This window comes from Sciurus vulgaris (genome assembly GCF_902686455.1).
Source record: "Sciurus vulgaris genome assembly, chromosome: 16".
NCBI classification, from domain to species: Eukaryota; Metazoa; Chordata; class Mammalia; order Rodentia; family Sciuridae; genus Sciurus; species Sciurus vulgaris.
Window position 1 is genome coordinate 2,568,923 of NC_136477.1, and position 21,363 is coordinate 2,590,285.

Consider the following 21,363-nt stretch of genomic DNA (forward strand, 5'->3'; position numbering starts at 1 on the left):
ACTTGCTTTTTAGAACCTGCTGATATACACGGAGGGGCTCCACGCAAATGTCTGATCACCCAGCCCTCGAGGGGAACCCACTGGGTTCCTGCAGCCCTGGAGGGAGGCAAGCGGCATGCAGCCCAGGACGCTCTGACCACGCCAAGGACCCGCCCCTGCAGATAGCATGTCCCCAGAAGCATGCAAGACATGGTACCACCGTGATGCTAGGGAGGAAAAACAGGAGGGGGAGACGGAGGCAGGGGTGGGAGGTGGAAACCTGCGAGTGCGTCGCCTGAGCAACAGGACTTGCGTGGCGCGTGAGGGCAGGGCTGGGTGTGTGCAGGGGAGCACTGGCCCTGCCAGGGAGTGTCTCCTGTGGAGGGACCGGTCTGGAGGAGGTGCTCCTGGGAGTGCTGGGCAGGACCCGGGAGCACTCCAGCTGGAGCTACCCAGCCCTCTCCCCGTCTCTGATCACGCTGGGTGACCTGTCTCTGTGGTCACTCTGACTCCAAGCTCCTGGAGGATGGCCCTCCCTCAGACACCCAGAGATGGTGTCAGGACTAAATGCTTCATGTCACATGCTCAGAGCTCCACGCACAAGGAGAGGGAAGCTGTGTCCCCCAGAGGGCCAGGCTCCTGTGTGAACATGTCACATGAGTTACAAGGATGGAGGGTGGGAGCATCATAAGAAAAGAGGTGTGTGGAACCAGGGGAGGGCCACGCCTGTCATCCCAGCTGCTCAGGAGGCCGAGGCAGGAGGGTCCCAAGTGGGAGGCCAGCCTGGGTGACTCAGAGAGACTGTCTCAAAACATAATAAACAGGGTGGGGGGTGAGGGTCAGGGGTAGACACCCTCTGGGTTCAATCCCAAGGACCCAAAGAAAAATAAGGAAGGAAGAGACAGAGAAAGCAGGAAAGAACGAACGTAAGAGAGAGAGAGGCAGAGAGCAAGAGAGAGAGAGAGAGGTCAGGCATTGCCAGGGGCTCTGGCTGAAGCCCATGCCCTGATCCTCCTGGTTCCCTGGAGGCACAGCCCCTCAGGGGGACTGCAGCAGAAACTGCCACTTCTCTGACCTAGAAAACCCACTTAGACAACCAGGGGGATGCAGGAGAGATGTCCTCTGGGGCCCTGGGGCCCACAGGGACCCACATCCACAGTGGGCAACAGGCAGAGGCGGCCTGAGACTGAAGGCAATGGGCCTGGCAGGGTGCCGGAGGGACGTGGGCAGGAATCCTCAGCGGGGGCAGGTGGAAGCGGACTCCCGAGTGGGGGCACTGTGTGGACGCCAGGGTCAGGTTGGGGCCTGGCTGCTGGCTTTGGGAGATGCTGCCAGCGTGGTGGGAGTGAGGTGCTGTCTGTCCTCCGCTGGGTGCACAGCGCCACGCAGAGCATGCACGTGCTGCCCAAGCCCCAGGACTAACGAGCGCTGGCTCTTCAGAGCACATCACCTACGTGGCAGATGCCAGGCCAGGGTGGCTCGCTGGGCCTCCTGCACCCGGAGAGGCCAAAGCTGCACTGCCACCCCCGACGCCCGAGTGCACTGAGGCTCACAGAGGCCACCTGCCTGCTGCTCTTTCTTCTTGCTTTCTGGTCTCTTGGAGATGGAACCCAGGCCTTGGCACTCAGCAGGCCCTGCCAAGGGCACGTGCACAAGGGAGGAGGTGCACTTCAGGGTTCTGTCCCAGACTCTGCAGAAGCGCGTGAGCCTCGAGGCCCAGAGCCTCGGGGGAGAGCCCCAGACCAGGAAGGGCAGGCAGGGGTGGGCCTGCAGAGTGTTCTGGGGCTCCTCTCAAGTCTCCAGAGTCTGGTTTGGACTCTGCCCTCCTGCAGGCGTGTGCTTTGCCAAGATGCAGCCTGACAGCTGATGCTTCCCAGGGAAGGAGGCCCCGATTCCACTGGGCCACCTCTGAGCATCAGGACCCTGTGCTGCACATGATGGGGACTGCTCTACCGGCCGCACCCTCGCTCTCACATGTGCGTCGTGCACACACACATGCTCTCACGCCCACACGTGCCTACACAGGACACACACAGCACCTACGTGTGCACACACCCAGGCTTGGCAGAGCATCCCAATTGCTGCACCTCATCCCAATTGCTACACCCCCATTGCTGCATCTCATCCCTAGGCCAGCAGAGCGCCCTGCTCAGGGTTGGGCCTCTGTGGCCACCGACAACACTGTGCTGGCTCCCGCTTTTCCACCAGGTGCCAGCAGGCCCTGGTTGAGGCGATGCTAACGCATGCTTTACAGTGCAAGGTCACCAGCAGACCTTGGTCAGAGGCAAGGGTCCTGGCCCGAGTGCCCGCTTGGTGTGGTGGAGGCTGACCTGGGGTCCAGCACAACTGATCTTGCAGGTGTCACAGTAGTGAAGCTGGGGCTGCCTGGGGCTCGCCTTGGGCTTCGGTGGCCTGCTGGGGAACTTCTCAGGGAAGCTGCCGGCAGAGTTGTCCCTAGGGCTGCTTCCTGGGCCACCCCATGGGGCTGAGCCCACTGGTGCCATCGGTGGTGGGGAAGGCTGCTGGGGTGGCAGGGGCTGCAGCTGTTGAGAGGGCCCTGGGGGAGGCGAGGGCTGCGGCTGCGTGGGTGGCGGCGGGTAGTAAGTGCTGGCTGCCGAGTACACAGATGTGCCAGAGCCTGGGGGGCTCGTTCCTGAGAAGGAGAGAAAAACGGGGAGGGGCGGATTCCAACGTGGTTGATGACAGGGGTGGAGGGACAGGCTATCCGCATGAACCTGTGTCCTTGGGTAAGTGGGGACAAGTGGAGAAGGAGGCCTCAGGCTAAACCCTCATGGCCATGGGCAGGTGTGGCCTGAGTACGGGCGCTGGCTGGTGACTTTGCTTTGGCTCTGGTTGCCTCTTATGGGGCTGAGGTTAGCGTTGACCGCCCCTAAGCTCCCATGGCCTCTGTAGGTCTTTAGAGGACAGGCCCAGGTTCCCTGCAGAGCCCACCTCCTACCATGGTCTCCAGAGGTGCTGAGCCTGGGGACCTGCCGGGTCCTGCTGGCTGGAGACTACTGGCAGTTTAAGCCTGAGCCCAGGTCCTGGCAGTGACATGCCCGTGAGCCTGTGCCCACCACTGCCATCGGTCTGGCTTCTTCCTCTGGTGCTAGGCACAGAAGGGCTGAACACGCCCACCTTGGCTCCCTCCTGTCTCCACAACAGAACTCGCCCCCTCCATCCAGCAAAGCGCCTCTGTTTCTAGGCTCCTCCCCCTGCCATTCACAGGCCTAGTTGCCTGCTGAGACTGGGGCATATGTGGGAGGCACTCACTGATCTCCTAGAAGGTTGCAGATGGAACTTCCCGTAATCCTCCCTGTGTACCCAATACCCCCTTGTCCCGCCCGCGGGTCCAGCACACACCCACCTGGCTGGCAGAGCGAGTCTGAGGCCGCAGGATGGTAGTGCTGTCTGTCCTCGTAGCTCCTGGTGACTGTCGACTGTCCGTAGCTGTAAGTGTCCTGCATGAGGGTTTCCCCGAGGGAGAGACAGCAGGAGGGGAAGCAGCTCAGGGCCTGGGCCAGGGCACATTCCCACCAGGTTTGGGCTCCGCCACTCGCTCTCCATGCCTCCCTCCCCCATGCCAGGCCCGATGGGGAACTGGGGACAGAGTGAAGACGGAGGGGGACGCAGTGGCCTAGTGGAGCTGACGCTAATTCCCAACAGCCTGAATGTGCTGTTCAGGTGCTGTTCAGGAGGCTGCTGGGGAGGAGGGCAGGCTGGAGGGAGACGTCCCAGGCCTTGGTGAGGAGTAGAGAGAGGGAGCAAGAGGGGCCCGATGGGCGCTGGTGGCTTGGGTATCTGGCTGCCTGTGTTGCTGTCCACTGATGTGAACTGGGGGTGGGGACAGGAGCCGGAGGCAGGCTGATCAGCCAGCACAGGACACCTGGGTCACACCTAGTGGAAATGGGGGAAGGTTGGCGGTGGCTGGATGCTGTGGGTGGGGAAGTGTCTCGGAGCAGGCCTGCCCCCTGCCCCCTCCACCCCTGGGCAGCCTCACTGTCCCCAGGTGCAGCTTCCACCGGCAGGGGACTGTCCCTTAGGAGGGAACTGTAAGTTAACTTCCCACACCTCAAGACAATGCTAGAAAGGAGGTGACAGTGCCCACAGGAGGGGGTCACAGGGACCACTGGACTCATCCATGCCACACTAGCTATGTCTCCCGCCATGGTCACGCTGGGGTACCTGATAGGTGGGTGCAGAGCTGGGCCCGGGGACAGGCTCCTGGGGTCGGCTGCTATAACCAAACTCCTGGCCAGAGTGGGGCTGGTAGCAGCCATACCCCGCGGGAGCTCCTGGGCTGGGCGGCTGGGCAGCCGGGGCGAAGGCCAGGTTCGCAGAGGGGTCCATCCCAGAAGTGGGCTGCACGGAGTAGCTGGCCCCCGACGCCGGGAGAGGAAAGGCTGTGGGAGGCTGGGTGCTGGAATCACAGAAGCCCGAGCCGATTAGACACAGCTCCCCGCACACCTGAGCAAGCGGCCTGGCTGCAGCCAGCCGGAGCCGGCGCTGAGTCTGCTGCTGCTCCTGACCTTCCTGCCCAGGCACAGGTTCACATTCTCTTCCACCATCTCCACGACCTGAAGCATGGGGACTACTGAGTTGATATATAGATGGGGAAACCGGGACAGGGTAAGCAGCCATGGTGACACGAACCCATTCTGCCACTCTGTGGATAAGCTACTGCGCGGCCCGTGTTCCAGCCCAGCATCAGGGTTCTTCCAAGAAAGCTGACTTCTCACGGCAGCAAGGCCACTCCATGTACTAGTGGGCTGCAGCTGATTAGACCAAGTCCAAAATAACCACGACCTAGAAATGTATCTCGCATAGCTGCCGCCCAGACGCCGGGGCTCAGCCCGCCTACCCCAAACAGCTGAGCGCCAGCCTGCGAGGGCGAAATGGCCATGCACAAAGCCTGCGCTGTGCGGAAGAACCATGTCCTCCAGCACTGCTGAGCACAGCGCACATGGCGCGACGGAACCGCAAGGCAGGCTGGAATCACCCTGGATTGGGAGCCATCTGGCTTAACACAACAGGTCACCACCTGGTCATTAAGACACAGAAGGTCTTTTGGCCCCAAGGACTGTTCCTGTGTGCGAACCAGTTCTTGAGAGCCCCTGTCCACATCGCCTGGCTCACCCACAGAGAGGACCGTCAGCAGGAGACCCTCCGAAGAGGAGGATGGGGGCTCCCATCTCGCAGACAGCCAACACAGGTGCTTGTCTGAGCCCAGGGCCTTCTACTCTCCATCACCCTCAGGGGGAAATGTGGGAATGGAGGGCCCTTCGCCATGGAAAGGAAAGAGGAGAGATTGTAGCCCACGCCACGTGGATCACAGGAGACAGCGCGCCAAGCCCCACTGGGCGGCAGGGCGAGAACGGATCACACCATCTCACGGTGTCCACGGGGAGCGCATCCCAAGACCTCGCGGACACCAAACCTTGGGTGCTAGGCAGCATGCCGTAGACCTTTGACCATCTCCAGGTGACTCATGCCACCTGCCACAAGGTGTGACACTCTACGGTTCAGGGAATAATAAAGTCTCAGTGCTCAGTAGAAGCAGGTGTGTACAGTGAGTGCTGGGCTTGTGGCTCACTCAACCCAGGGCGCGTGGAGCGAGCACAGAGGCGTCCACTCAGGAGCAGGAGTCGAGCAGAGCCACCCAGAGGACCTGATGTTCTCTCAGGCTGCCTGGCCTGTGCCCCTTGCCCTCCTTGCCACCATCCTTCCATCATCTGGCAGCCAAGGGATCCGCTCAGAGCCCCACAGTCCGTGTCTTCCCCTGCTCAAGGCCCTCCGTTCCCTTCCAGCACCTCTTCCTGCCTGTGGTGGCTGCTCAGACGTCACTGCTAGGCCTTCCCTAATGGAGCAGCCAGACCTCCATCCCTGGCATTCTATCCCATGGCACCGCGGCAGGTGCCAGACTGCTTGGCATTACAGGTTGGGAATGGGCAGGACAGCGTGGCCCTGGCTGGTGCCTTGCACACTGCTTCTCTGGAACCCACTGAAGCCCTCTCGACCCAGGTGCTCCTGTTGGCTCCTGACCCAGCCCAAGAGCAGTGATGTGTGCCAGCAGCCACACGCTCTGGTCTGTGCCACCGCAGGAGCGCCCTGGCAGCTACGAAGGAACAGATTCCTCAGGTGAGCCCGGGGAGGTTGGTTTGTCTCCTTACCTCAGAGGTCAAAGAGTAGACCAAGGGCTGGGCTGGGGGTCGTGGTACAGACTTGCCTAGCCCGCGGGAGGCACTGGGTTCAATCCTCAGCACCACAGAAAAATGAATAAATAGAATAAAGGTATTATGCCCATCTACAACTAAAAACACATTTTTTTAAAAAAAAAAGTAGATTAAGACAGTGGTCAGGGGCTGTGTGTGGTTCGGTGGTGGGGGTACCTGCCCAGCATGCTCGAGGCCTGGGTTCTACCCAGCACCCCCACCCCGCACACACACACACGTGCGTGCGTTATCGGAGATGATTCCAACCCTGTTTCACTTTAATCGATACAGATTTTGACTCGGCGTGCCTAGTGGTGGCCACTGCAGACACTCCCACTGAGGAGTGACCACTCTATGGCTACCCTGGCTCAGGCCCGGGGCCTGTCCATCTGGGGCTCTGGGAGGCTCTGGGAGCAATGGGCTCGGGGCCCAGGGTGGCTCTTGGGAGGCCTGCGAAGGCAGGAAGTGCCACGCTGCAGTCGCAGTGCTGGGCCCGTCCCACCTGAGGTTCCAGGCGGGTGTGTGTTAGCATGGTGTAAGCCCACGATGCTCTCACACTGGGTCTGGTGTGGCTGGGTGGGGCAGAAGGCACTTCATGAGGCAGCCAGAGGGCCTGGGCCCTGGGATTGCAAACTGACCTCGGAGAGGCACGGAAGAACCCGCAACTCCGTGGTTTAGGATCAAAAAGTCACTTTAATCATTGTGATTTAAAAATCTGATCCTCAGTAAATTATAATTTCTGTGCTGCCTTAAAAAAAACGGCTTTACTGAGGTCTAATTCACACGACGCAACTTGTCATTTCAAGTGTAAAGTGTGGAGGCTTCAGTACCTTGGGGAGTGTGCAACCTTCGCACGTTAGTTTTAGAACATTTCCGTCACTCCAAGAAGCCCCATGGGAACAGGGAGCGCCCAGCAGCTCTCTAGGGCCATGGACTGCCAGGTGAGCCAGCAGCTCCATGCCTGGTGTCTGCCCAAAGCAAGTGAAAATGGGGACATGGTGTGACTGACAGCGGCCGAACACAGAAGAGCCCCAGCGGCACGACCTGGCTCAGGGCTCTGGGATCAACCCAGGAAGCAAAGGGAGCCACCGGGCATGTGGCGGCAAGACTGGAGCCGTCTCAGGACACCGCGGCTGTGCTGTAGGTGGACCTGCGCCCCCTCCAGCGTAGGACGCCGAGCCCCGAGCCCGAGCCCCATGACAATGGTATTTGGAGATGTGGTCTTTAAAGAGCTGACGCAGAGTGAATGAGGCCATGGGCCGGGGTCTGGCCCCACAGGGCTGGGGTCCTCGGAAGAGAAGGCTTGCAGGGCACACAGCTCATAGGCCACGCAAGGCCACGCAAGGAAGAGGCTGTGTATTGTGGAACTGGAGTCGGAGACTCGATCCCCAGGGGTGCCCTGGGGAGGCGGTGGGGCCTTTGAGGGGTGAGCCTAGGGGGTCTGCAGGACTGGGGATGCAGCCTAGAAGGAGTTGGTGGGACCCTGGCCCCTTCTTCTTTTTTTTTTTTTTGCCATGCTGGGGATCCAACCCACGGCCTCACGTGTCAGGCCAATGCTCCACCACGGCCAGGCCTTCAGACCCCCTTTAGCTTTCTGGCGCATGAGGTAAGCAGTTCTGCAGTCATGTCTTCCCACCATGATGTGACTGCCACTTGCCACATATCTAAAAGCCATGGGCCCCCATCATGACTGAAACCTCTGAATCCACAGCTAAAATAAACCTTTGCTCTTCATAAGTTAGTTACCTCAGGTATTTTGCTACAGTGATGGAAAGCAACTAGCCACCATCTACAAGCCAAGAGGCCGTGGGAGAAAATCGTCCTACCCACGCCTTGATCTTGGACAACAGCCTCCAGGACTGCAAGGAAATAAATGTCTACTGTGAAGCCACCCAGTCTGCAGGATTTTGTCACAGTGGCCCGAGCTGACCAAGGAGAGGGAGAGAGGCCACCTGCAAAGGTGTGCTCAAAGACAGCTCCATGGCACAGGGCTTCGCAGACGCGGATGCCCGCCACAGGGCTGGGACAGCCAAGTGTCAGGGATACTCGTGACGACGATGCAGTGGCAATGACCCAAAAGGGGAATGCTTGGCCCACCTCATGTTGAGTAGCTGTCATGACGCCATGAAGCCACCAACACACCCCGGGGCTGCCTGGGGCCAACACTGGGGAAGACGCATCTCTCCTGGCCTCATCCAGCCAAGCAAGCCCGCGTGGAATTTGTTCCCAGCCTGCGGAGCACGCCACCTGCTCGGGGTCACAGCCCCCTGAGGGCATCACACGGGGAGCTTAGACAGGAAGGGATGGGGGAGCGTGGAAGACAAAGGGTGGCCACATCCCACCTGCCTGGTCCGTTGGCTCTGTTCTTTAACTGCAGCCTGGTTTCACGTAGCCCCCGGGGAAAAACAGTCTTCCCAGTTTTAAATGGTTGGAAAGAGTTAAAAGGGTGTGATCTAATGACACAAGTGACCCAAGACACACATCTGAGCATCTCACACCAAAGCTGCCTGAGCGCTCAGCAGCTGTTCCCTGAGCTGCTGCAGGTTGAGCTGGCTGCAGTGGTGGAGTTCAGTGGCTGCAGAGGCAAAGCCATTGGCCGTGTGTCCCTTGACAGCAAGGCCAGGGGCCTGCTGCTCCTGACTCTGCAGGCCCACCCAAGCTGGCTCCCTCCCGCGCCTCAGGCCAAAGCTGTCAGATGGGCTTATGGTGGCTCGCCTCCTCCGTGGGCCAGGGTAGGCCATTCACGTCCCCCAGGAAGGAGGGGATGCAGGCCAGGCCGCTCAGTGCCGGGGCTCAGGAAGGGCAGTCACTTCTGTGCCGATTGCTGGCACAGGCAGGGCACAAGGACACCTGGATGCACAGCTGCAAGATCCGAGAGGCCACAGAGAGGACCGGCTGGGCTGCGGCAGCCAAGCCAGCACACCACGGCTTCAGCAGGAAAGCAGGGTTCAGGGGAGCTCTGTAGCACTGCCCCGCGCCGGGGACTCGAGAGCAAGGGTCTCACTGGGAAATTCTGCCCCAGACTCAAGGGCCACGTCTGGGGATACATGTGGCTGTCGTGACTGAAGAGCTCCTGGGCTGAGTGGTGGAGGCAGGGACACTGCCCAGCAGCACTCTGCCGGGCCCAGGACCCCACCAGAGGCTGACCTGGCCCTAGTGTGCAGAGCTGCTGTGGAGAGACTCAGAAGGGGAGGACAGGGCTGGAAGCCGGCCTGAGGATGGACAGGCAGCTGCCCAGGCCCCATGGGAGGCTTCCACCCTCCTCAGTCTCCCATAGCAGGAGCCTCATGGGCCTTTACCCACTCCTGCAGGGCCTCAGCGTCTCCTGGGTCCTCTGGAGTCTGACCAGCCCTGCCCCCATTCCTTGTGAAAGGCACAGGCCGATGGATTTGTCTGGGGTCACCTTGACTAGAGCTTGAGCAGAGGCCCTGCTGCCTCCCAGGCTAAGCAGCTGATTTTCTCGTGGACACCTTCTGCCAGCAAGAGCGGGGCAGCTGCAATGGCACCCAGGCGGCGGGACCCCCAGTACCCCCACCTGTGGGGAGCACCGGACAGCGTGGCTCCACTGGCAGCAGGCGGCTGCGTCCAGGCCAGTCATCTCGCAGGGGCAGGGCTGGGAGGGCAGGGGACTGCTCAAGGGCATGGGTTTTCTTTTGGGATGACGGAATGTTCTGGATTAGGGGCGATGGGTGCATAACCCCATGCATGTCAGAAAGTCACTGTTGCTGCACTTTTTTTTTTGCAGTACTGGGGATGGAACTCGGGGCCTTGTGCTTGCGAGGTGAGCACTCTACCAGTCCACCTCCCCAGCCCCGTTGCTGTACTTTAAAAGGGTGGACGGTGGAGTGAGCTACTCTCAAGAACCGTGGTTTTGGGTGTGCTTTTTGAGGGGAGAGGACGCACCGGGAGCACTGTCATGGCCTTGTGTGCGCGTGCCAACATGCAACAAATCCACCACTGCCGGCAGCGAGGAGTCGCTGATGGCACAGGTGGGGAAGCCTGTGAGAAGGACAGTCACCTGTGTTTGGAACGGTTTTAAAAGGCACTTGGATAACGCCTTGGGTTCTGAGTAGCCGTCATGTTTGGGAAGTCTTACGACATTAAAGGATCAGGAACTCGTGGGGGAAGCAGGTGTTGGAGGCATCAGGGGCTCAGCCCATCCACCGAAGGCCACGGGCCAGCTCAACCCTGATGAGGACGCAAAACTGGGGGGTTCTCGTCGCACCCAGAGGAAACGTGACTGCTGCAGGCCCACCCGGAACACCTCCAGAGGCCTGTGCTGCAGGCCTGGCCCCAGGGGGCTGCCACTGGGAGGTGGAGAAGCCTCTGAGGGTGGGGTCTGGTGGGAGGCCTCGGTCCCTGGGGTGCACCCTTGGAGGGGAGAGTGGGATGCTCTCTGTTCCCTGGCCACTAGGCAAGGGGTTTGGGGCACCATGGGCTCCCCCGACGCTGTGCTGCTGCGCCCTGCAACCTCCAAACCTGAGCAAAACACCCCAGTCCTCTTTAATTGGTCATCTCAGGTATCTGTGACAGTGACAGGAAGCCGGGACACACCAGGCAAGGTGCTCAGGGACAGAAGGCAAGCGAACAGAAACCCAGCATGAGACGCAGCGGAACAGGAAGAAGCCCTGCAGAGGACGGGAGGGCGCCGAACTTGCTTCACTGAGCTGTTTCTGCAGGGTGACTTGCTCTCTTCTACTTTAAGTCTCAACTTAGCATGAAAAACTGTTTGCATGTGAAGAACGAGGGAGCGGGGGGGAGCCACCTCCGGGCTGGCTGATGCCACCCAGGCCTTGGAGGTGCCTGAGGACCTCGGGAATTGTAAGGTGACTGCTTTTGCTGGTGGCACTGAGAGCTGTCTGGATGAGATCCTGGTGGGAAGGTGGGAGAACCCTTGGCAGCAGTGGACAAGTCCAGGGCAGGGACACATGCTGGCTGCTGCCAGCTGGGTGCCCAGCCTGCTGTAGGAGAAATGTGGAGGCGGAGAGCCCAGTGGGAGGCCTGAGGAAACTGGTGGCCTCAGGGGCAGCTGCAAGCTGTGGCCTCCACTCTGGGTGACGCTGGGGAGCCCCACATAGAGCAGGGTGAGAAGGGACTGAGACAGGCAGGAGGAGGAGCAGAGCCCCAGCACAGGAGGGTGAGAGGGAGAGACAGGCGAGGCGGTGCCAGGCCTGCAGTCGCACCGCCGTGGGTGGAGTGGTGAGGCCACGGGCAAGGGATGCCCAGTGCCAGCACAGAGGGGGCAGGAAGACCTGCCCACGCCCCGACTTCAAACCAGCGAGATCCATTTGGATTTCTGACCTTCATTATTTGCCAAGTAGTTAACGTGTGGTTTCTGCGCCTGAGTGTGTGGCTGTTCGTTACAGCAGCCACGGTGGACTCACACAGAGGCAGGCAGCCTGGCAGAGACAGGAGGTCCGTGGAGGCCAAAGGACTAGGGCAAGGATGCCCAGAAGGCCAGTCCCACACTGTGGCCCGGTGGCTCACAGAGGAAGTGTGCTCGGGGCCTGAGGTGGGGCTGGCCACTTCTCCACATAGGGCACAAACTCCCGGGCTGCAGGCCACGTGCGCAGGCTGTGTTCCTGGTCTTGCTCTTGACAACCACACAGAGCCAAAGCTCCAGGGCTGGGCCTGGGCTGAGGCTGGATACGGGAGCGCATGGCCAAGACTGAGGGCACCAGCATGAATTAACAGCCACTAAGGGTGGCTGCAGGAACGCTTCTGCAGAGACGCCTTGGGGACAACCTCCAAGATCTGAGGGGAGGATGGCGACACTCATCAGATGCCCTGAGAGCCAAAGCCGGGGGTTCAAGGAGGTGCACTCACAGTCGGGAAGTCACAAGCAAGAGCAGGGAGACCCCATGTCTCCCGCCTGCTCCAGGCAGTGGGGAGGGAGTTCAGGAAGGCGGTGCCCATGGGAGAGCCCCCTCCCTGCAGTGGCTGCGCTTTATCTTCCATACCTCCTGGTGCTGGCTGACCAGGGAGAGGCCCCTCCAAGGGCTGGCAGCTTTCTAGAGACGGCACCGGCTTGCTGGCAGCACAGCTTCCATCTGCAAACCAGCCGCCCACTGCAGGCACACCAAGCTCACCCCTCACCCCAGGGCCAGCGTCTCAGCCACTGTGCGTGTCTCCAACAGACCACAGACGGGGTTTTGTAAAGCACAGAGGTTTATTGCTCACAGTCTGGGGGCTGGAGCCCAAGATCAAAGCAAGGAGCTGGCTGAGGCTGGGGAGGACCTTTTTGCTGTGTCCCCACGCAGAGCGGGAGACAGGAGTGCTCCCGGACAGCTGAAGGCCTGAGGCCCACCCGCAGGGGAGGCCTGTGGCCTCTGCGCCTCTTCAGAAGATCCACTGTCAACACCTGAGCTCTGCAAGGCACAGGGTCAGACCACAAAGCCAGGTTCCGGGCAGTGAGGGCCACCCTGCAGCCCAGCCCGAGGTCCTGGAACTGCGTAAGCTGGCCGTCCAGGCTGCCTACCCTTCATTCCTGAGGAGCCCCCAGGGTGCCTGCTGCACATCACCCAAACCCCTGGGATCCTGCAGGCGTGGCATGGCCCCTCCTCAGGAACTGTAGGAAAGTCCTTCTGTGGCACTGGCTTCTCCACATAACCACACGGTCCACACGGCAATCCTGCAGGTGCATGTGACTTGAGAGCAAGAAGGGACAGGAGGGTTGAGGACACCAGTGGTTCTGGCAATGGCCAAGAGGATTTTGGGCTCAGGCACTGTGGGGACCATGGCCAGCAGAGGCTGTGGGATCTGCAGTGGCCTGCAGGGCCTTGGGCTGGCCACATACTCTTTCTTGCCTCGGTTTACTCACCTGTAAAATGGGAACATCTAACCTGGTATTAGGCAGTGCCACCACTGAAGGAGAAGTCCATGCCACTGGGCCAGCTGGGGGCCGGTGCTCACCGTGTCCAGGGAGGCCAGAGCTGCCTGCATGAAGCAATGCTAGGACTCAGGCCCCAGGACTCACTGTGAAACCTGCCAGCTTGTAAGTACTGGCCACCGACTCAGAGAGAGCTGGTGTGAGATCAAACGCTGCCCGCGCCACCTAGGAACAGGAACAGGATGTTGCAGATTCGTCCAGGGAAGCTGCCCTTAGTCTGCGAGCCAGCGGTCTCCTGCTGCTGCCGTCAGAGGCACCTGTTGCTCAGAGAGACAGCAGCCCCTGCACTACAATGCTGCATGCTTGCTGTCGCCATGACAACAATGCCAGGGCTGGAGACGAACCCAGGGGGTGGGGAGCTCAGGCAGGAAGCTGGACATGCTCACGCCACCACTGGCAGGGGAAACCAGGATTAAGCCCAACTCTGTTGATGCCAGCTCTCACATCCTGCCTGGAATTCTGTCCCTGGGCCTCAAGTTGTTGTCTCTGGGTGGCTCTTTACTCTGAATCTCTGTTGGAGCAGAGCGGGGGGCACATTTCTAGATTAGACTCAGAGTGCAAAGGAGACAGAACCCATCGATACAGTTCTGCTCACAAGGTCACTGAGCTCCCGGGACACCGAGGTCCTGAGAATAGAGGGGGCTGATCCAGAGTCCAGGTCTCCCCACCCAGGCCTCTCTCCTTTGGGACATGCTCTTGCTTGTTCTCAAGGGATGGAGACCTTGAGGGCAGACCAGGCTTTGAAATGCAGTGTGGAACCAGAGGTGGAGGCCAGTGGTGTCCTCCTTCCAGGGACCATCAGGAAGGAGGACATGTCCTTCCAGTGGCGTATAGTGATGGTTCTGCTGGATAGTGCTTCCAAAGAACACCTCAGTGGAGCACACAGACACAAGAAGACAGAGTCCAAGACATGAAAACCAAATGGAAGAGCATCTCCCAGAATCCCAGGCCCGAGAAACCCAGTGGTTCTTCTGTTGAGGAGGTTCTTACTTGGGGACACAGTTCTGCTGCTGCTGGCCTCTCTAGCGCCCCCAGCGGTGAGACGCCAGCACGGGCAGCCAGAGACCTGGCATCAGGCGCACCTCTTTCAGCACCACTGAGGGAAACTCTGGTTCCAGATGCTGAGCTTGGAAGGAGAGGACTCGGGTGCAGAGGGTCCGCTGCGAAGGCTGGAGGCCACGATCAGTGCAGCACGAGCAAGGCCCTCGGTGCTGCCCAGGGAGCAGCAGGTTCTCAAGGTTCTGTTTAGACATACTATATATACACGTTGGTTCCTTTCTGGGGCTTGGATGGGACCCTAGGCCTCAGCGTTGGAGCCGCCCCAAGACCGCCTATTGGACGGTGTGCTCATGAGGCTCAGCAGAACCGACATTTTCTTTCTTTTGACTGAAAGCTTACATGTGTCTCTAGGTGGAATCCCCATTCCAAGCCCAGATACCCCCAGAAAACATGCCAGTGCGCTGCAGAGATCTTGGGCTGTTCCAAGGCCACAGAGGTTTTACCGCCCCACCCACCCCATCCCAACCTTCCTGAAGCTGCAGTCAGAGGCCAGCTCCACACCAGGGCGAGCCCAGCCCCTCGGGACAGAGCCCAGCCACTTTCTGGAGCTGCACTGGAGCCTCCCAGGGGCCAGGCTGTGTCTGGCAGCAGCCCCTGGGCTTCTCTTCCATCCAGCTGAAGGAGTGTGCCCCACAGAGGGCAGCCTGGTGGGTGGCGGCCTGTCAGTCACGCACTATGGAACAGCGGCTCACTGATGCTGCTGGCTCGGCGGGAGGGAGGGCAGAAGGCGCACGCTCCCCAGGAACAGGCAGGTGAAGAGCTTCCAGCTGCTGCGGACCTCTCGGGACACCTCAGGAGCAGTGAGGTAGTGTGGGGCTCCGCCCCTCTCCTGCCTGCGGGGATGGGAAACTTCCCCGGGCTCCACAGGCCCAGCACAGAGCCTCTGCTGTGGGAAGGAAGCGGCACACAAGCCAGCCAGCCAGGCACTTACAAGCAAGTTCCACAGACAGGACAGCGGCCCTGGACGCAACCACTGCATTCAAAATCAAAGCTGGCCACTGATCTTCCAGAACATTCAGTCCAGGCCTCTGAGGCTGGGCTCAGCTCTGCTCTGGGAGCAACTCTCTGAGGAGCCCACTCCTGCAACAGATCCGACTTTTCAAGGTAAGAAGTGCTGCAGAATTGGAGGAAGCAGTCTGAGTCTCAGCCAACAGGGACAAATGACTGATGGGACTCGGTCACTAGAACAGCAGAGGAAGCTGCCCAGGGCAAAGCACCCGCCAAGCAAACACAGAGCAGGAGGCTTCCAGCCAGGGAAATGGCAGCCTCGAAAAGACGACAGGCAGAGGTGGCAAAAGCCGCTGGCAGCAGTCGCCCTGGAGTGCCCGGTGTCAAGGCACAACTGTCAGCCCTTGGGGGCCGACAGCTGGGACACGGCGCCTTGGCTGCCTTGCACCTACCTTAGGGAAGGGAAGCAAGCCAGCATGGTGGGCCTGTCATCCCAGCTACTAGGGAGGCTGAGGCAGCAGGACCGTGAGTTCAAGGCCAGCCTCAGCAGCTTAGCGAGACCTCAATTCAGAGCACTGATGACAACCAACACTGGCCCAGACCTCACAACACAAACTGAAGTCCTCAGAGCCTCTCCAGCAACCACCGCGGCAGGAGCAGGCTCTCCTCCGGCTGCGCGTGCAGCTCCCTTTATGAATGCCCGGCCACGACAGCGTCTCCGCCAGCCTGTCCTCCACAGGCAAACTCCGCGAGTTCTGCACAGCCCTGCCTGGTGCTGGCCTTTCAGCACTGGAGGGCTCCCCCTAGAAACCAGAAGTCCTGCCACCTGGTCTCCCACCCCATGTGCGGCTGACAGGTTGAGATGGCCTCTGGCTCTGGTCAGGCTGCATGTAATCCCAGGTCAGCTCACTAACGCGTGCTGCAAGGAGAGCAAATAGTACATGGACTCCTTTCTCCACGCTCCCTGACTTCCAGATTTCTCCAGTTTATCCAGGTAGAGGTCTTTGTCCCCTCATCTCTTAACCACATAAAAGAAAACCAACTGCACTCATGACAAAGACTGTTTCCAAGAGTCATGGGAAAATACTTTTGTAGCTGGACGTGGTGGCCGCGCCTGTCACCCCATTTACTGGGGAGGCTGAGGCAGGAGGATCACAAGTTCAAGGACAGCCTGGGCAACTTAGTGAGGTCCTGTCTCAAAATAAAAAGTAAAATGGGTTGGGGATGTGTTTCAGTGGTAAAGTGCCCCTGGGTTCAATCCTCAGCCCCCCACACGTAATGATAATAATGACGACAATGATGACAATAAGCTTTTATGTCTGATGTAGTCAGTCTGGTAATTCTAAATGTACACATGGCCACACTCAGAAAACAAAAATATAAAGTTAGATTATAAAAATTCAGAAACAGAGAACATGTTTGGGACATTAAAAGATCTTCTAAGAATTTACTTTTGCCCCAATGTTTATGAATTAATTTTTGGTTCTAAAATGGATAATATGAAAATTCAAAATCTACACTTGAAAAACATTTTTTTTGGCAGTACTGGGGATAAAATCCAGGGGTCTAGCATATGCTAGGCAAGTGCTCTACCACTGAGCTACATCCCCAGCCCTGAAAATGTGTTAAGTGCATCCAATCCACTTGTGATAGGGTTTGAGAAAGCATAATTCTGTCATGCAAAAATTTTTCTTAAAAATGTACTTTTCTTGCCAGGCACTGTAGCCATGCCTGTCATTCTAGCTGCTCAGGAGGATCCCAAGTTCAAGGCCAGCCTCAGCAACTTAGGAAGACACTATCCAAAATAAAATTTAAAAATGGGGTGGGGTGGGTAGTCAGTGGTAGACACCCCAGGCTCAATCCTAGCACCACGGGTGTGGAGTGTGTGGAACACAGGTAGGCGACTGCGTGAACACAGAGTTCCATCACACTGCCCCAGGAAGGCAGCTGTGGAGCAGCAGAAGTTGGCCTGCCCTGCACAGTCTTGGGGGAGCCCAGCAGGCAGCCCTTCGAGCTTCACACACCCGTGACCCACAAGACTTAAACACTGATGGGGTGTCCACAGCAGACCCTGACCTCATAGCTAAGCAGTACCCCTGAGCAGGCAAAAGCACGGTTGGAGTCACATGGGTCACTTCTTCATTCTGAATCCCTGCAGTTCTAACTGTGAGAGAGTATGGGGGACTCCAGGCTACATAAAATAATGAAATGATGACCAACGCCAATGGTGGCACACATCTGAAATCCCAGCTACTTAGGACATGGGGCAGGAGGATCCCTAGGTTTAGGCCATCCTGAGCAACTTAGAGAGACCCTGTCTCAAGACACATTTTTTTTTTAAAAAAAGGACCAGGGTGCGGCTCGGCAGTACAGTGCCTACGTAACATGTCAAGGTCCTAGGTTCCATCCCTGCACCTTAAAGAAAGAGATAATGAACATCAATGAGTAACTGCAGACTCTCCTCCTCTCTCCTCCTCCCCCTGGGAGTGGACGTGCATGCAGTGCTCTGACCAACAGCTGAAGAACAGCTCAGACCCCAACCCTATGTGTGGGAATAGCCTCATCTGGGGCCTTGAGTATCAGCTTTACAAGCCAAGAAAACCCACTCAGAACTCCTGAGGAGTACTGTTGTCTTTGCTTGGGCAATTCATGAAGCAGACATTGTAAATACTATTGTCCAAAGACTGCTAGAAAGTGGGAACTTCCAAAATCTGCTGTTCAGTCAGTTTTCTTATGGCATGTTACTCAAGAAACACATATTTTAAAAGTGGCTCAAGTTTCCAAGAAAAAGTGGCTTCCCCCAAAACAGGAGGGCTGGGGCAACTTAAAATTATTCAAATAACACACATTATCTTGTTTTCAACTTTGGTGAGACTTAAGTTTATTTTGCTCTGACTTCCATAGTACTCTCAGTTTTAGTTAATATTTATTCTTTTCTTGAAGAGTAACACTCTTGCAGAGACCATCCTAAAGACACTGGACGCTCACTTGGTGGCAGTGGTACACACATGGCCATGTGTATGTTGCATTGCCCGAGCCACCACAGGACAGAAAAAAGCAGCATTAAAATGTGCAAGTATATTAACGCAAACCAAAACAAAAACATCACTGACCTCAGCAATGACCTATCCTAACAGCGTAAATGCTCGACTTCTCTCTGGAAGGCAATGCCAACAGCCCAACAGTCAAGGCAACGTGCACATGGGAATGAGCGAGACACTGGAGAGAGAAGGAAAAGGAAGAGCTGGCGGGCAGGCAGGGGCCTGCTGCCAGGAGCACACAGCCTCAGCTGGAGGCGGGCCGAGCCCAGGCCTTGGCCCTCAGACTGCCACTGGGGCAGAGAAACAGCAAAGAGCAAAATGCTCCATCTCAGGAAAACAGCAGCCAAGCATTCTTCCCCTGATGGAAAACTCACAGCTAGCCAAGCCTGACGTGGGGAAACCACTGGGGTGCAGAAAACATCAGGGGCAAGCCTGACGGCTTCTCCTTACAATTCCATAGGAGGGAGCTCCACAGTAGCACAAACGTTGGTCCAGGTCTAACTGTCCACTGTGTGGGACCAAAACCCTGGCTGGAAGCTACCATCAGCTTGGGACCCTGACAAACATGTGGCAAAGGCCCTCTGCTCAGAGAACAATCATCTATGAGGTGCCCAAGGAGCGGTTCACGTGGGTGGTGGGCTCCACAGGGGCTGCAAAGCTGGCCCAAGAGGTTCTACCAGGCTACCAGTTGGAAACAGGGTAGTACACAAAAATGACAGGGTCAGCGTCCTTTCCCCAGGGCTGCAAGCCCTGGCTGGCTGACTTGGGTGACAGGCAGGAGGCAGCAGAGGTGCTGCAGTGAGCAGGCCCTGGAGAACAGGCAGGGGGTGTGTTTGTACCCTGAGTGTCCCTGTCCATACAAGCCCCCTGCCCCCTACCCACTCATCTCTCCTCTGGGCTCCCATCCCCACTTCCCTTTCAAACTCCGGGTCCCATCCCTTACCGGTTCCACTGGGTTTCAACATCCCAGCTCCCTCCCTCCCTCCCTCCCCACTGGTCCCCTTCCCTGGAAAGCCCAGGTGACCCACGCCCACTGGGTCTCAGGACCTCCGCCAGGCAAGTTTGCCCTACCAAGACTTTGTTCGACCCTCAGTCAGGTCTCAGCAACCTCCCAGCTCCAGCACTGTCCTTCCTTCCGGTACCCTTCCAGGTCTGATTTCTCTTCTCCAAAACCACTCACCAACCCTAGCCCCTGCCTAGCCAGGGACCCTCCCAGGTCTGTCCTCTGTCCCCCTCATTAGGGGCTGGCTCCTCTCTGCCTCCCCCGGCACCCTGTCTTCTACCTTCTCCATAAGCGGTCAGGGTCCTCTGTCCACCTGCTCAGCTAGATTCCCAACACCCAGATCCCTTTTACTTCCTCTTCGTCAGGGGCCAGCACCACTCTCCTCCCGCACACCCCGCCAGGGACCCTCCCAGTTCTCCATGTCCCACCAGGAGGTCGTGCCCTCTGCTCCCCAGGGACCTGGAAGGCACTTCTCCCATCAGGGTCACGCCCTCCACCCCCCAGGCACCAGGAGGCCCTTCTCCCCATCCGGGGTCTCCCCATCAGGGTCGCGCCCTCCGCCCCCCAGGCACCAGGAGGCCCTTCTCCCCATCCGGGGTCTCCCCATCAGGGTCGCGCCCTCTGCCCCCCAGGCGCCGGAAGGCCCTTCTCCCCATCCGGGGTCTCCCCAACTGGGGTCGCGCCATCTGCCCCCCAGGCCCGGAAGGCCCTTCTCCCAATCCGGGGTCTCCCCATCAGGGTCGCGCCCTCCGCCCCCCAGGCCCGGAAGGCCCTTCTCCCAATCCGGGGTCTCCCCATCAGGGTCGCGCCCTCTGCCCCCCAGGCCCGGAAGGCCCGTCTCCCCATCCGGGGTCTCCCCATCAGGGTCGCGCCCTCCGCCCCCCAGGCCCGGAAGGCCCGTCTCCCCATCCGGGGTCTCCCCATCAGGGTCGCGCCCTCCGCCCCCCAGGCCCGGAAGGCCCGTCTCCCCATCCGGGGTCTCCCCATCAGGGTCGCGCCCTCCGCCCCCCAGGCCCGGAAGGCCCTTCTCCCCATCCGGGGTCTCCCCAACTGGGGTCGCGCCCTCTGCCCCCCAGGCCCGGAAGGCCCTTCTCCCCATCTGGGGTCTCCCCATCAGGGTCGCGGCCTCCCCGCCCGCCCAGGTGCCTCCCGGGACTCCCTCAGCCGTCGCTGGCGCCCCCGACGGTGCTCCATCCCCACAGGCCCGGGGACCCTCCCACGTCAGGAGCCCCCTCCTCGCCCCTGGCAGTCGGATCTGTGGCCACCTCTGCCGCAGCCAGCCTGGCAGCTCGCCGGTTCCCACCACGCCGCCGCCGCCGCCTCCTCACCGCGCGGTTCTGCTGGGGCAGGGCCGGGGCGCGCGGCGGGAGGAGTGCGGGCAGTTTACCTGGACTGCGGGCCGGCGCCCTGCGCGAAGCCGGAAGAGCTGTTCGCCGCCATCTTGGCGTCTTCTCTGGGCCGGCGGCCCGTGACGTCACCGGCCCGCCCCTTCCTCGAGCCCGCCTTCCTCCTCACCACTCAAGCGCGAGGGTCTCTGCTCAAGCCCCGCCCCACATCAAGCCCCGCCCCTACCTCTAGTCCCACCCCTTATTCGGAGCCCGCCTTCTCTTCAGCCACTCAGACAAGCAGATCTCTGTTCAAGCCCCGCCCCATAATGAGCCCCGCCCCTTACGTAGAGGTTCCCATTCCCTTTAGCCACTCAGATGTGAGGGTATCTGCCTAAGCCCCGCCCCATCACAAGCCCCGCCCCTTACTTGAGTGCCCCGTATTCCTTATAACCACTCAGGTGTGAGGGTCTCTGCTCAAGCCCCGCCCCTTACTATGAGCACCCCTCAAATCATCTGGCTTTTTTTTTTTTTTTTTTTTTTGCGTGCTGGGGATTGAACCCAGGGCCTTATGCTTGCGAGGCAAGCACTCTACCAACTGAGCTATCTCCCCAGTCCTCATCTGGCTTTTTGACTATGAGATATTATTGGGGCTTGGAGTAAAAAATACTTTTGCCAAGGATAGCAAGGTGTGTTCTTTTGCCCCCTGTATTAAGCAGACACAAGGCTAGTTAATTCTTGGACAAGCACCATGGAAGCTCCCAGTGCCAAGGAAGCCCCATTGGTGAATTAAATGAATGGCATTCTTCCGTGTCATCATGACCATGTGTGGCCACTAGCAGTGGTCTGGCAGGTGTAACTCTCTCACCATGCCCTGGCCAAAGCCCAGTGAGGTAATTACACATGG

The 21,363-nt window shown here is 59.1% G+C and overlaps 1 protein-coding gene across 4 annotated transcripts in view; it reads right to left on the bottom strand.

Annotated features, from left to right (window-relative positions):
• The window catches only part of ZFR2 (zinc finger RNA binding protein 2), a 37,022-nt gene extending 16,364 nt beyond the window's left edge, over positions 1-20,658 (bottom strand). For all 4 annotated transcript variants that reach the window (XM_079116031.1, XM_079116030.1, XM_079116029.1 and 1 more), the window contains exons 1-4: positions 20,519-20,658; positions 4,165-4,399; positions 3,347-3,440; positions 2,310-2,632 (exon numbers count right to left, since the gene is read on the bottom strand). In XM_079116031.1, the coding sequence (XP_078972157.1) occupies positions 2,310-2,632; positions 3,347-3,440; positions 4,165-4,399; positions 20,519-20,571 (705 nt within the window). In that variant the 5' untranslated portion in view covers positions 20,572-20,658. The remainder of the gene's footprint in view (positions 1-2,309; positions 2,633-3,346; positions 3,441-4,164; positions 4,400-20,518) is intronic.
• Between the last annotated feature and the right edge of the window lie 705 nt (positions 20,659-21,363).